The 11,446-nt window shown below is 34.2% G+C and overlaps 1 protein-coding gene across 2 annotated transcripts; it reads right to left on the minus strand.

Annotated features, from left to right (window-relative positions):
* On the minus strand, window positions 653-4,138 carry LOC107611267 (pyruvate dehydrogenase (acetyl-transferring) kinase, mitochondrial-like). Of its 2 annotated transcripts, XM_016313216.2 has the most exons (6): window positions 3,741-4,132; window positions 3,271-3,529; window positions 2,957-3,137; window positions 2,704-2,851; window positions 1,458-1,677; window positions 653-911 (listed from the first exon to the last, which is right to left on the minus strand). In XM_016313216.2, exons 1-6 carry the CDS (start codon window positions 3,972-3,974, stop codon window positions 853-855), a joined length of 1,101 nt encoding a protein of 366 aa, XP_016168702.1. In that variant the 5' UTR covers window positions 3,975-4,132; the 3' UTR covers window positions 653-852. The 2 variants fall into 2 exon arrangements, with proteins under 2 accessions (XP_016168702.1, XP_020965257.1); XM_021109598.1 differs by having other exon boundaries at window positions 2,704-3,137; window positions 3,741-4,138.

Raw genomic sequence — 11,446 nt, forward strand, 5'->3', positions numbered from 1 at the left:
TCATACCAAAAGATCTTTTTATCTATCAATTATGTTTGGATATAATAATATGAAAGTAATTTTTTGTTTATTTATTATGTGAAAAATATTTTTTAAAGAAAAAATCTCTTTTTAAAAAAGATGTAAATTATACCTTCTCAAAAAAATATTTTTTCAATTTTTCTAGTACTTTTACTTTTATTACTAAAAATTTATTAAACACGCCAAAAAAAAAAATCTTTCTATCAGTTCCATATTCAAAAAAATAGACAACACTTTCATCGGTTGTATATTCGAAAGAATAGGTAACACTTTCTACTAGTGGCCAAAGCAAAAACAATAGGTGAAAAGTGTGGTCTAAAACTCTGCTATGAAACATTGTTTTTCGAGAATAGGCAACGTTTTTAAAAAATTGTCTTAATAAGCGTGGTATTACAAGCAAAAGCGTTGCTTTTGACCTAATACAACAACTGTATGTGCAAGGCTATCCAAAACATTGCCTCGGACTTCAAAGCGTTGCTCTGGATCAAAAGTAACCATTTTTCCAATTTTTAGTTACCGTTTTCTAATTGTTGTTTGGTAGATAAAAATGTTGTAGTGTACCCAGAAAAAATATAAACAAACTATAAATCAGAGTGACATGATCTTTACTTTTAATGAAAAAACTTCAATGGAAAAAAAAACGAAACTTAATTAAAGTGATTTTGTAATAGTCGTCAATGTAATATCAACTAAAAAAAAAATCAAGGCAGTGCGGCTGAGCGCTATACGCCTATAGACCTATTCACAAGAAAAATGCCTAGTCATCAATTACGTAGCTCTCCATCGCAACTTCTTGTATTAGGATAAAAGAATGACGAAAACAGAGAATTTTCAAGGCAGAGGTTCTTCTGAGTCTCCCAAACGACATAAATGCAGATATGCATCTGTGCCTGCAAGTAATACCCTTGAATTATGAGAGTTATCGATAATGAAAAGCTAAAACAAAAGCTAACAACTAACTGAATTGCTGATGAATTCCGATCCAAAAAATAGAGATAAAAAAATTATAATACAAATGGATACTAAAATTTAGCCTCAAATGGAAATTTGGGAGTATATACAATAGAAAATATATAGTTGAGAAAATTCAAAGCCTCACTCTAAAGATTGTAGAAATGCTAGGAAAAATAAATTACGTTACACATAGAAAGAATGAAATATTGAATTGATGTACTATACATAATAAACAACAAAATGTGGAGAATTGAGGTCGACATAGTTGAGATAACTATATCTGAAAAGTAAGCAGAAATGAGACATTATTACATGGAATCAAGTTTAACAATAATTCATCTTCAATGGAAATAGTTCCAAATTATGATAAAATGATGGAAATAAATAAGTCCACTAAATGAAAAATATTGTGAAGGAAAATGAAATGGGAGTAGCAAAAATTAGTTAGTTAGTTAGTTAGTTATAGTTGAGCTATACAATACCATATCCTTCCATGGACAATATTTGAAGGTCACCACCAAAATACTTAGCATACAAGCGGCTAATTGGGAGGCCATGACCATAGCCAGCCATTGTGACAGTATTAGCAATTCCAAGGTCTGAATCTTCATCCAATAATTGATTTGTTTTTGCTGTGCTATACAGATATGTAAATAGCTTTGGAAGTCCACTTCTTGGTATGCCTCCTCCCTCATCTGATATCTACAATAATTAATAATTTAATATCATTCACACCAACCACTTAATAATTAAGACAAAGAACCTCATCAATAGCACCAATAACATGCAAAAAATCAAGGTCAAAATTCAGATAATAAATTTTAGCTTGTGGTACACCCTGTGACATGGGTTTTGCATTGGTGATTATCTTAGAAGTTTTGCTAAAGGAACTACTTAAGGAATAAACAAGAGAGTTTGTATGGTAAAATAAAATAAGTTCAACTGATCAATCGTTGAATAGAATAACAGTTTATAGCTCCTTCATATTCCCTAACTAGTATGCTAAGCAAATGCTTCATTTTTAACAATCATTTGGCAGTTGACAATAACATTGCTAGTAAGCTAGAGTTAAGATTAAAGAATAATTTACAAATTAGATTAAGTCAGTTGAGAATCATCCCTTCATCATCAAGTGCACATTTTTGCTCCTTATCAATGAGAGACTTTTGCAACGGCCACCACGTTTAATAATGCTTCCTTTCGCTTTGATTTGTTCAATTATAAATATTTCTCACAAAATATTTCAGATTTCACTTGGTATATGTATATTTCAAACATTCAGTGTTTTAAAGTTTCATCATTAAAGAGAATAGAGAATTTTTATTACTTTTATGTTAAAATTTTATAAAGTCGTATTATATCTTTAGAAAATATTGTCATTAACTTAATAACAACTATGCTTCGGGACAACAGCTATTCCTTCTTAGTTCTTACCTTAAAATTGTTATATTCTTACTTTCGGGACAACTATGCTTCAGGACATCAGTTTTTTAACAACCAGAAACATAAAGTAATATCCTATTTTATAGATACAAAGTTAGACTTCAATCATGAAAAGATGCAAAGAAAAAGTCCATGTTGGAGAAATAATTGTGCACACAAGGGCATATATCCACAACTTAATATATGATAACTCATGCATTCTCATAAAAAACACGTGTGACTAAACATTATGCAGAAAGTAGGAATCACATTTTTCAGTTGAATTCATTGAATTTGGCTAAATACCTTTATGGTAACATCTTCTATTCCATCAGCAATAATGATTCTAACGGGAGGTGCAACTCTGTCATCATCCACAAATCGCTCTTGGACAGCTCGCAATGAATTCTTAACCAACTCAAATACCATATGATGCAAGTGACTTGGAACATACCTGATGTGAAAAGAAAAAAGAAACAACAACAGCATTTCTATTGTATAAGCAGAAAATAAACAAGAAAATTGAATCCACCATTGAAGTAAGAAGGTAGTTACGGACGGAAAAGTAAAATCAGGATCGCCATATATTGTTACTTCTGGTGCATTGCCATATTCGCGATAACACATAGCTCGCGCATCTTCAATGGCATTCCTAGTCACATCCAATGGAGACATTTTTGTGTGTATACAACCAACACAATTTGGATTTGGATTAGTTTTGTGCAATTCTAAATGTTGCCCTGTTCCAACACGTTAAACATGAAAAAGGGACAGAGATAAACATACACTACTTTACTAGATTTTGAACCACTACCAAATTTGGAGCCAACAAAACTTAAAAAGAAATTAAATATTTTTTGAATTAGCACTAACCAATAAGCATACGGATTCCAATTCTTGACAGGAAAAAGCGGTCAAGGAACTCATGAATCTCAGTATGATCTTCAATAGCAGTATTTGCATTCATAATTCTCTTTAATTGCAAAACACCCAAGGCCATTGTTGGCACCACATTGTCATGCCTCACCTTAATAGCCTTGATTATCTTAGTGAATTCTTTCTCATCACTCATGTCTTTTATCTCACGAAAAGATCTAAGATCACGGAACGAATCCAAGTACCAATCTCTAACCTATAAATCACAAAACGCAGCACAATCAAAGATGAAATTGAAGATCAATAATTACCACAAAGTAAGAAACCCTATTATGCACAAATAATGTAACACTTATTAAATCTGCGACTTATTTTTGTTAAAATTGTCGTATTTACCTACCAACAAGATTCGTATTGGTATAAATGCAACATAGAAGAAAAGTAAAAGCAACGATAGTGTAATGTGCCTTGAGAACAGCAGGTTTTTGAGATAAGCCACAAGGAAGATTCTCGAGCTCGATGGATCTTCGTGCAATTCTAACGGGAAGCTCAATGTGAAGAAACTGAGCAGAGAGGAGGAGGTTCTTGTCAGTAGGGTTGGACCCGAATTCCATCATGTACTTTAAGGTCACACCGTGTTGTTTCATGGATCCCCACTGGTGCACCTCTTCCATCACTTTCTTTGAGATTCTCGTTGCCATGCATGGTAGCTCTGTAGTCCTGCTTCTTTTGCAACAAAAACAAAAAAACAATTTCGCTCAACAATACATGTGGTTACAATTATTTATAATCAGGGCTTAAAAAAGTAATTATTATATGTTTTATAGTGTAATATAATTTGGCTGTTTTATGAGTAAAATTCGTTAAACGGATTTATTAGCTAGCAGCCTAGCAGTGATTTATTCTTTTTAATGAATTGCACATTCTAAAATTTTATGTTGCAGCCAATGATTGAATGGCACTAATTAGATGCTATCTATAATCAATAGTCTAATTAGATGCTATAATCAATTATTAAATAATAGTGTTTTTAAAGATATCAATGGCTTTAATCAGACGTTGAAATCATCATTGCACTATTGGTAATAATTAACTAGATTTAGAGTTATGCAATGCAAAAATCTAATACTATAAACTTTCTATACATAGTCGCTTTTACATTAATGAAAAATAGTGATGCGACAAATACATCTTCTTATGTGGCAAATAAAATCTTGATATTAGCAAGTAGATCACGTCATGTTTTTTCATTAACGAGCATGTCTCTTATTATATTGGGAATTTCTGACACATTTTTAATTATTTAAAAATATTTTTATTGATAACAAAATTAAATTTGTTTTTTCAAAGTCAGATAATTCTATTCATGAAATGAAAGAAACATATAGGTGTCCATATATGGGACAAATAAAAGAAATGGAAAACTCCCAACACTTTACTATAAAGGTAATATTATATAATAATCTAATAAGAGATAAATAAAGTAAAGTACTCATCAATTAGAAAGTGAGAATTTTTTAAACTCTTTCTGCAGCTTCAAAGCCGACGCCAATATCTCTTCCACACTAGTTGATACATTATCAAAGATGAACTTGTTCCTAGTTTTCCATAAGGACCAGCTCAAAATCTCCATCATCATTCTCTGAGAGGAGTTATTGGGTTGGGTACGCAAGGGTCCCATTCTCAAGTTCCACTCGACATAGAAATCAGAGTCTTCGGTGCTCCTTCTAGTAACTGTTAAGTTCATTTTTGACCAAATTTCCTTTGATTTTACACAATGGAAGATGCAATGGTTGATTGTTTCTAGAAATTATAGGCATCTTCAGCAGATAGGTTGAATCAATGGGATGCGATGAAGCTTTTGCAGCACTGGAAACTTTTCATGGAAGCCCCTCTAAAGAAAAATCTTAATCTTCCCTAGGATTTTCATCTTCCACAATTCTTGCCACAAATTTCGTTGTCTCATAATCTCTGGGCAAAATTCAATGGGAGGATGCGAGAACCCTTAAACCACACGGTACCCAGTACTCACTTCATACAAACCACTTTTATTAAGGGCCCAATAAATTTTATCTTCTCCACCCCCAATTGTTGTTGCTAGCACACGCTGACTAGTGTCCTAAAAAAAATACTTCTAATTAGAGTTTGATTCCACTGACCATTAGAAAGTATTAAGTCTCTGACCATCAATAGTGGTTGATTTTGTAGATTGAAAGGTTTAAATGAAGAAACAACATAAGGATATGGAGGAGTAAGCCAAAGATCACTGAAGATTCGGATACTGAATCCATCACCAACTTGCCAAACCAACCCCTTTTCAACAATCCTACACCCTTCCAACCGATGGACTAGTACTTTAGAAATAATCTTATACACAACTGAGGAAAGGCTGATAGGTCTAACCTGTGTCATATCCTTTGCATCAGGAAACTTATGAATGAGACAGATTTGTGTATGGTTGAAGCTTTTTAGTAGTCACCACTGACAAAGAAACTGCGGACAGCCTTAAAAACATCCTCCCCTACTAAACTCCAGTAGAATTGAAAGAATTTAGCCGTAAATCCATCATCACCAGGGGCGCTTTGGGGGTGAACACTAAAGACCGTACGTTTTACCTCATCAAAACTGACCGGTCTAGTTAATTTTCTGTTCATGGTTACTGAAACTTTGGTTTCAAAATCTTTGAATGCATGTGCCGAATTAGCTTGGTTAATCAATGTGAAGATATCCTTGAAGTATGTTTCAGCTACTTGTGCAATTTTCTCACAGGTGGTAGCATACGTACCATCATTCGTTTCCAGTTTCCCAATTTTATTTCTTCGGATTCTGGATTGGAATGATTGGTGAAAGAAATTTTTATTTCTGTCCCCTTCTTTTAGCCATTTTACACGAGATTTCTCCTTCCAATAGCTTTCCTCCCTAGAGTAAGCATCTTCAAGTTTATTTTCCAAGGCTTCAACCTGTTCTCCCCCTATAATACCCTCCTCTCTGAGAATTTCAAGTTGAGATGTGAGTTCACCAATGTCCTTCTTCGAATTAGATTTATTCTGCTGCTGCCATTGAACAATACGGTGCCTACAATGCTTTAATTTTTTTTTAGCCAAAACAAACATTGTTGAGCCATCCACCCATTCCTTCCAAGTTTCAGTGATAATTACCCTAATTTCTTCTAAACCACACCATCTCTCCTGAAACTTAAACCTCTGATTAGATTTTTCTATGACCGGATTTGTATTAAGGAGGATAGGCGCATGATCTGAACCATTTTCTGCAAGTCGAGATAGCGACGCTGATGGAAAACAATCCATCCACTCACCCTTTGCAAGTGCACGGTCAAGCCGCTCCTTGATTTGGTCCTGCCCTCATCGCCTATTAGTCCAGGTGAACCTTCTCCCAATCATACCCAAGTCCTTTAGTCCACCACCTTTAATAAAATTCAGAAATTCAGAAATAGATTAAGCTGATTTTAACCCCCCTCATTCCTTCTCATCGAGGCTCACTATAGTATTAAAATCACCCATAATTATAACTTTTCCAAAGAAACCTTGTACAAAAGAGGAAAGTTCTGTGTATTGGGTAGACCGAATCCCATCCAAGCTATTTAAATGTACCCCAATTAGCCCCCAAAAATAGTTCAAAGCATGATCAGTTACCTTGGCAGCTATGAAAAACTCTTTTTAAACAAGAATCTCAAACCGGTGTTCCCTCCTTCCATGCTAAAACCAATCCACCAGCTGTACCCGTCGGACTAACAATCCTCCAATCCGTAAAATGACAAGATCTCAACTTATTTTATGGTTATGAACTATCAGGGGTCTTCCAAAACCGCGATAATTCCATGAAAGAACTCTCATGGCAAATTAAAAGGAAAGAATAAAGAAAGGATTAAAGAAAGAAGTTGACAAAAACAAACATTGACCTAGATGGCACAAAAATTCTGTTTTGGGAAAAACCCTAGCAGAACAAGTTGAAAAAGTATGTACTACTTACGTGAAAAAACCTAAACGGCGCTCCAGAGGGTATAATAACAAGTAGAATTTTTTATTTTGGACGTCACTTCTTCACTTTTCTGCTTTTTGGATGGGTGCTCTCCCCCGAGTGAAGGCATAAGCCGTAGACAGTCACTAGTTTGATCGCTATGCCATTCTCGGCAACGATGTGGTGATAGCTGATCGACGAGTTGCTTCGGTCTACCTTGTTGAATCATCTACATTGATTGAGGACTCGATGTCAGAATGCATTCTTCCCTGTTGTAGAAGTTTTTGTTTAAGTAGAATTTTTTATTTTTAAAACAAAAAATTGTATCATAAATAAATTTTGTACTATAATACAAGGGATTTTTTAAATAAATAATTTAATTATTTTATTTACCGAAATATGTAATTTGTAGCGTATTTACTAATTTATATCACATTGATTTATCTCGTTTATAGTGTAAACGAGATACATTCATAATTATCTCGTTTACACTATAAATAAGATATGTGTATGATTATAAAAAAATTACAATTAAAATAATATCAAATTTCTTAAAAACCAACTCATTTGAATTAACACTCATAGTTATCAAAACTGAACCGATAATTGACCTGATTATACGATTGGGTCACTGGGTCACTGGTTCAACTGATAGGTCACTGATTTATCCAGTTGACCCAGTTATAATTAAATAAAAATATAAAATTATAAAATAAAATTAAAATTAAATGCATATTTTTAAAAAATTATATTAATAACAATCAAATATCAATTCTTAAATATAATTTATGGTGCAAAAAAAATAATAAATTAGCAAAAAAACTCTACATCCATGTAAAAATTATATGGATGTTATCCAAGTTCGTTTCACTCCATGCCCCGCACAGTGGTTTGTGTGACACGCACCTAAAACAAACGTATATAACCTAATCCTTATTTTGCGTCACTAACCTTTCTCAACGTAAACCTTTCGATACAACATCAACCTTTTTTTGCGTTAAATTTGTTGCTCTACTGTTTTTGTGTTTTTCTTCTCTGCATTATGAATTTAGATTGACTTCAACGTAATTAGCTTCGTCGTTCATCTTCTTCTTCGTTTTCTTCTTTGATTTGCACTTCTGAATTGAAACAATGAATGAATCAACTTCAAATCAATTGAATGAGTGCGATTTGGAAAATTCTTCCGAAATGTATCAATTTAATGAGGTTTGGATTATTGAATTTTGAATCTAATTCAATGGAATGAAATTGCTAATTTTATTTGAAGAGAATTGAATGGACTGAGGTGATCTTTATCTAAATTGAATTGAATTGAATTGATAATATGTAATTGTGAGTGTGAGTAACTGTGACTACCTGTGAGTAATTGTGAGTAACTTTTCGGTTCGGTGAGTACTAAAGAGTTGGTTCACCATGTTCATGTTTTCAGTTCGGTAAGCAGAAAGGAGTCTACAAAAAAATTGGACGAATATATTCTGTTTTGTTCCCTAAGCACTATATAATTGTTTCACCGTAATTAAGATTTCGGTTCACCATAATTAAGATTTCAGTTCACTATGCAGACCAGCTGTGTTGTGGATGAAAAATTTGTTCCAAAGGTGGGAATGATTTTCAAGACATTAGAAGAAGCTGGAAAGTTCTACAAACATTATTCCAAACTTGCCGGTTTTTCTACTAAAATAAGGAACACGACTCGGGATGGAGACAAGATTAAGAATCAACTAATTGTATGCTCGAGAGAGGGGAGGTGGAAATCAAAGATATCTCCAACTTTCAAAACAAACCCTTTAGCTGGGTTAAATTATCCGGCCAGAATTTACGTACACATAATGAAGGATGTTGGTCTTTGGACAATTTCTAAAGTTGTTTTGAATCACTCATATCCTTGTTGTCCAGACCAGGCTGAGATGCTCAAACAACACAGGGAGCTTAGCATGTTCGTGCGTCGCACCATCGAAACCCACAAAGAAGCCAGAATCAGACTGAGCAAAAGTGAGATCATTAGTGAGTGATTAAGTTTTGCCTTGGCATCTCATTAGTAATTGAGTGATTAAGTGTTGTTTGAGATCTTTGTACTATATGATCATTAGTGTTTAAGTGTCTATGTCTTAAAGCTATGAATGTCCTATGAATCCATCACCTCTCTTAAATGAAAAATGTTCTAAAAATAAAAGAACAAGAAGTACATGATTTCGAATTCATCCTTGAAATTAGTTTAATTATTTTGATGTGGTGACAATACTTTTTGTTTTCTGAATGAATGCTTGAACAGTGCATATGTCTTTTGAATTTGCTGTTTATGAATGTTAAAATTGTTGGCTCTTGAAAGAATGATGAAAAAGGAAAAATGTTGTTGATGATCTGAAAAATCATAAAATTGATTCTTGAAGCAAGAAAAAGCAGTGAAAAAGCAAAAGCTTGCAAAAAAAATTTTGGCAAAAATAAAAGAAAAAAAGAAAAAAAAGAAAGAAAAAGAAAAAGCAAGCAGAAAAAGCCAAGAGCTCTTTAAACCAAAAGGCAAGAGCAAAAAGCCAGTAACCCTTTAAACCAAAACTCAAGGGTGAAAAGGATCCAAGGCTATAGGAGGGCCTAAAGGAATAAAATCCTGGCCTAAGCGACTAAACCAAGCTGTCCCTAACCATGTGCTTGTGGCACGAAGGTGTCAAGTAAAAACTTGAGACTGAGCAGTTAAAGTCGTGGTCCAAAGCAAAAAGATTGTGCTTAAGAGCTCTGGACACCTCTAAGTAGGGACTCTAGCAAAGCTGAGTCACAATCTGAAAAGGTTCACCCAGTTATGTGTCTGTGGCATTTATGTATCCGGTGGTAATACTGGAAAACAAAATGCTTAGGGTCACGGCCAAGACTCATAAAGTAGCTATGTTCAAGAATCAACATACAGAACTAGGAGAATCAATAACACTATCTGAATTCTGAGTTCCTATAGATGCCAATCATTCTGAACTTCAAGGGATAAAGTGAGATGCCAAAACTGTTCAGAGGCAAAAAGCTACTAGTCCCGCTCATATAATTGGAGCTAAGTTTCATTGATATTTTGGAATTTATAGTATATTCTCTTCTTTTTATCCTATTTGATTTTCAGTTGCTTGGGGACAAGCAACAATTTAAGTTTGGTGTTGTGATGAGCGGATAATTTATACGCTTTTTTGGCATTGTTTTTAGTATGTTTTTAGTATATTTTAGTTAGTTTTTATTATGTTTTTATTAGTTTTTAAATAAAAATCACATTTCTGGACTTTACTATGAGTTTGTGTGTTTTTCTATGATTTCAGGTATTTTCTGGCTGAAATTGAGGGACCTGAGCAAAAATCTGATTCAGAGGCTGAAAAAGGACTGCAGATGCTGTTGGATTCTGACCTCCTTGCACTCGAAGTAGATTTTCTGGAGCTAAAGAATCCCAATTGATGCGCTCTCAATTGCGTTGGAAAGTAGACATCATGGGCTTTCCAGCAATATATAATAGTCCATACTTTGCTCGAGATTTGATGGCCCAAACTGGTGTTCCACGTCAGCATAGAAATTCTGGCGTCAAAACGCCAGAACTGGCATAAAAGCTGGAGTTAAACGCCCAAACTGGCACAAAAGCTGGCGTTTAACTCCAAGAAAACTCTACACGTGAAAGCTTCAACGCTCAGCCCAAGCACACACCAAGTGAGCCCTGAAGTGGATTCTGCATCATTTACTCATTTCTATAAACCCTAGGTTACTAGTTTTCTACAAATAGGACCTTTTGCTATTGTATTTTAAACACTTGATCATACTTTTGATCTTGGTTCTTCTGGTTCCCTCTCTGGGGCATAAGCCAATGATCACCATTATCACTTTAGTAATTTCAACGGTGGAGTTTCTACACACCATAGATTAAGGTGTGGAGCTCTGCTGTTCCTCATGAATTAATGCAAAATACTATTATTTTTCTATTCAACTCAAGCCTATTTCTGTTCTAAGATATCCATTCGTTCTTCAACATGATGAATGTGATGATCCGTGACACTCATCACCATTCTCACCTATGAACGCGTGCCTGACAACCACTTCCGTTCTACATGCAAACAAGCTTGAATGTGTATCTCTTGGGTTTCTAATCTAAGATTAGAACCTTCATGGTATAGGCTAGAATCAATTGGTGGCCATTCCTGAGATTTGGAAAGTCTAAACCTTGTCTGTGGTATTTTGA

The sequence above is a fragment of the Arachis ipaensis genome, chromosome B08 (genome assembly GCF_000816755.2).
Source record: "Arachis ipaensis cultivar K30076 chromosome B08, Araip1.1, whole genome shotgun sequence".
Taxonomy (NCBI): Eukaryota; Viridiplantae; Streptophyta; class Magnoliopsida; order Fabales; family Fabaceae; genus Arachis; species Arachis ipaensis.

What these genes read in the sequence shown, in the direction of transcription:
- LOC107611267 (XM_021109598.1), bottom strand. Translation starts at nt 3,974, where the DNA reads ATGGCAACGAGAATCTCAAAGAAAGTGATGGAAGAGGTGCACCAGTGG. An exon ending in AAAAACCTGCTGTTCTCAAG is followed by an intron (nt 3,530 to 3,740) that starts GCACATTACACT and finishes TGTGATTTATAG; the next exon opens with GTTAGAGATTGGTACTTGGA. An exon ending in TGGAATCCGTATGCTTATTG is followed by an intron (nt 3,138 to 3,270) that starts GTTAGTGCTAAT and finishes GTGTTGGAACAG; the next exon opens with GGCAACATTTAGAATTGCAC.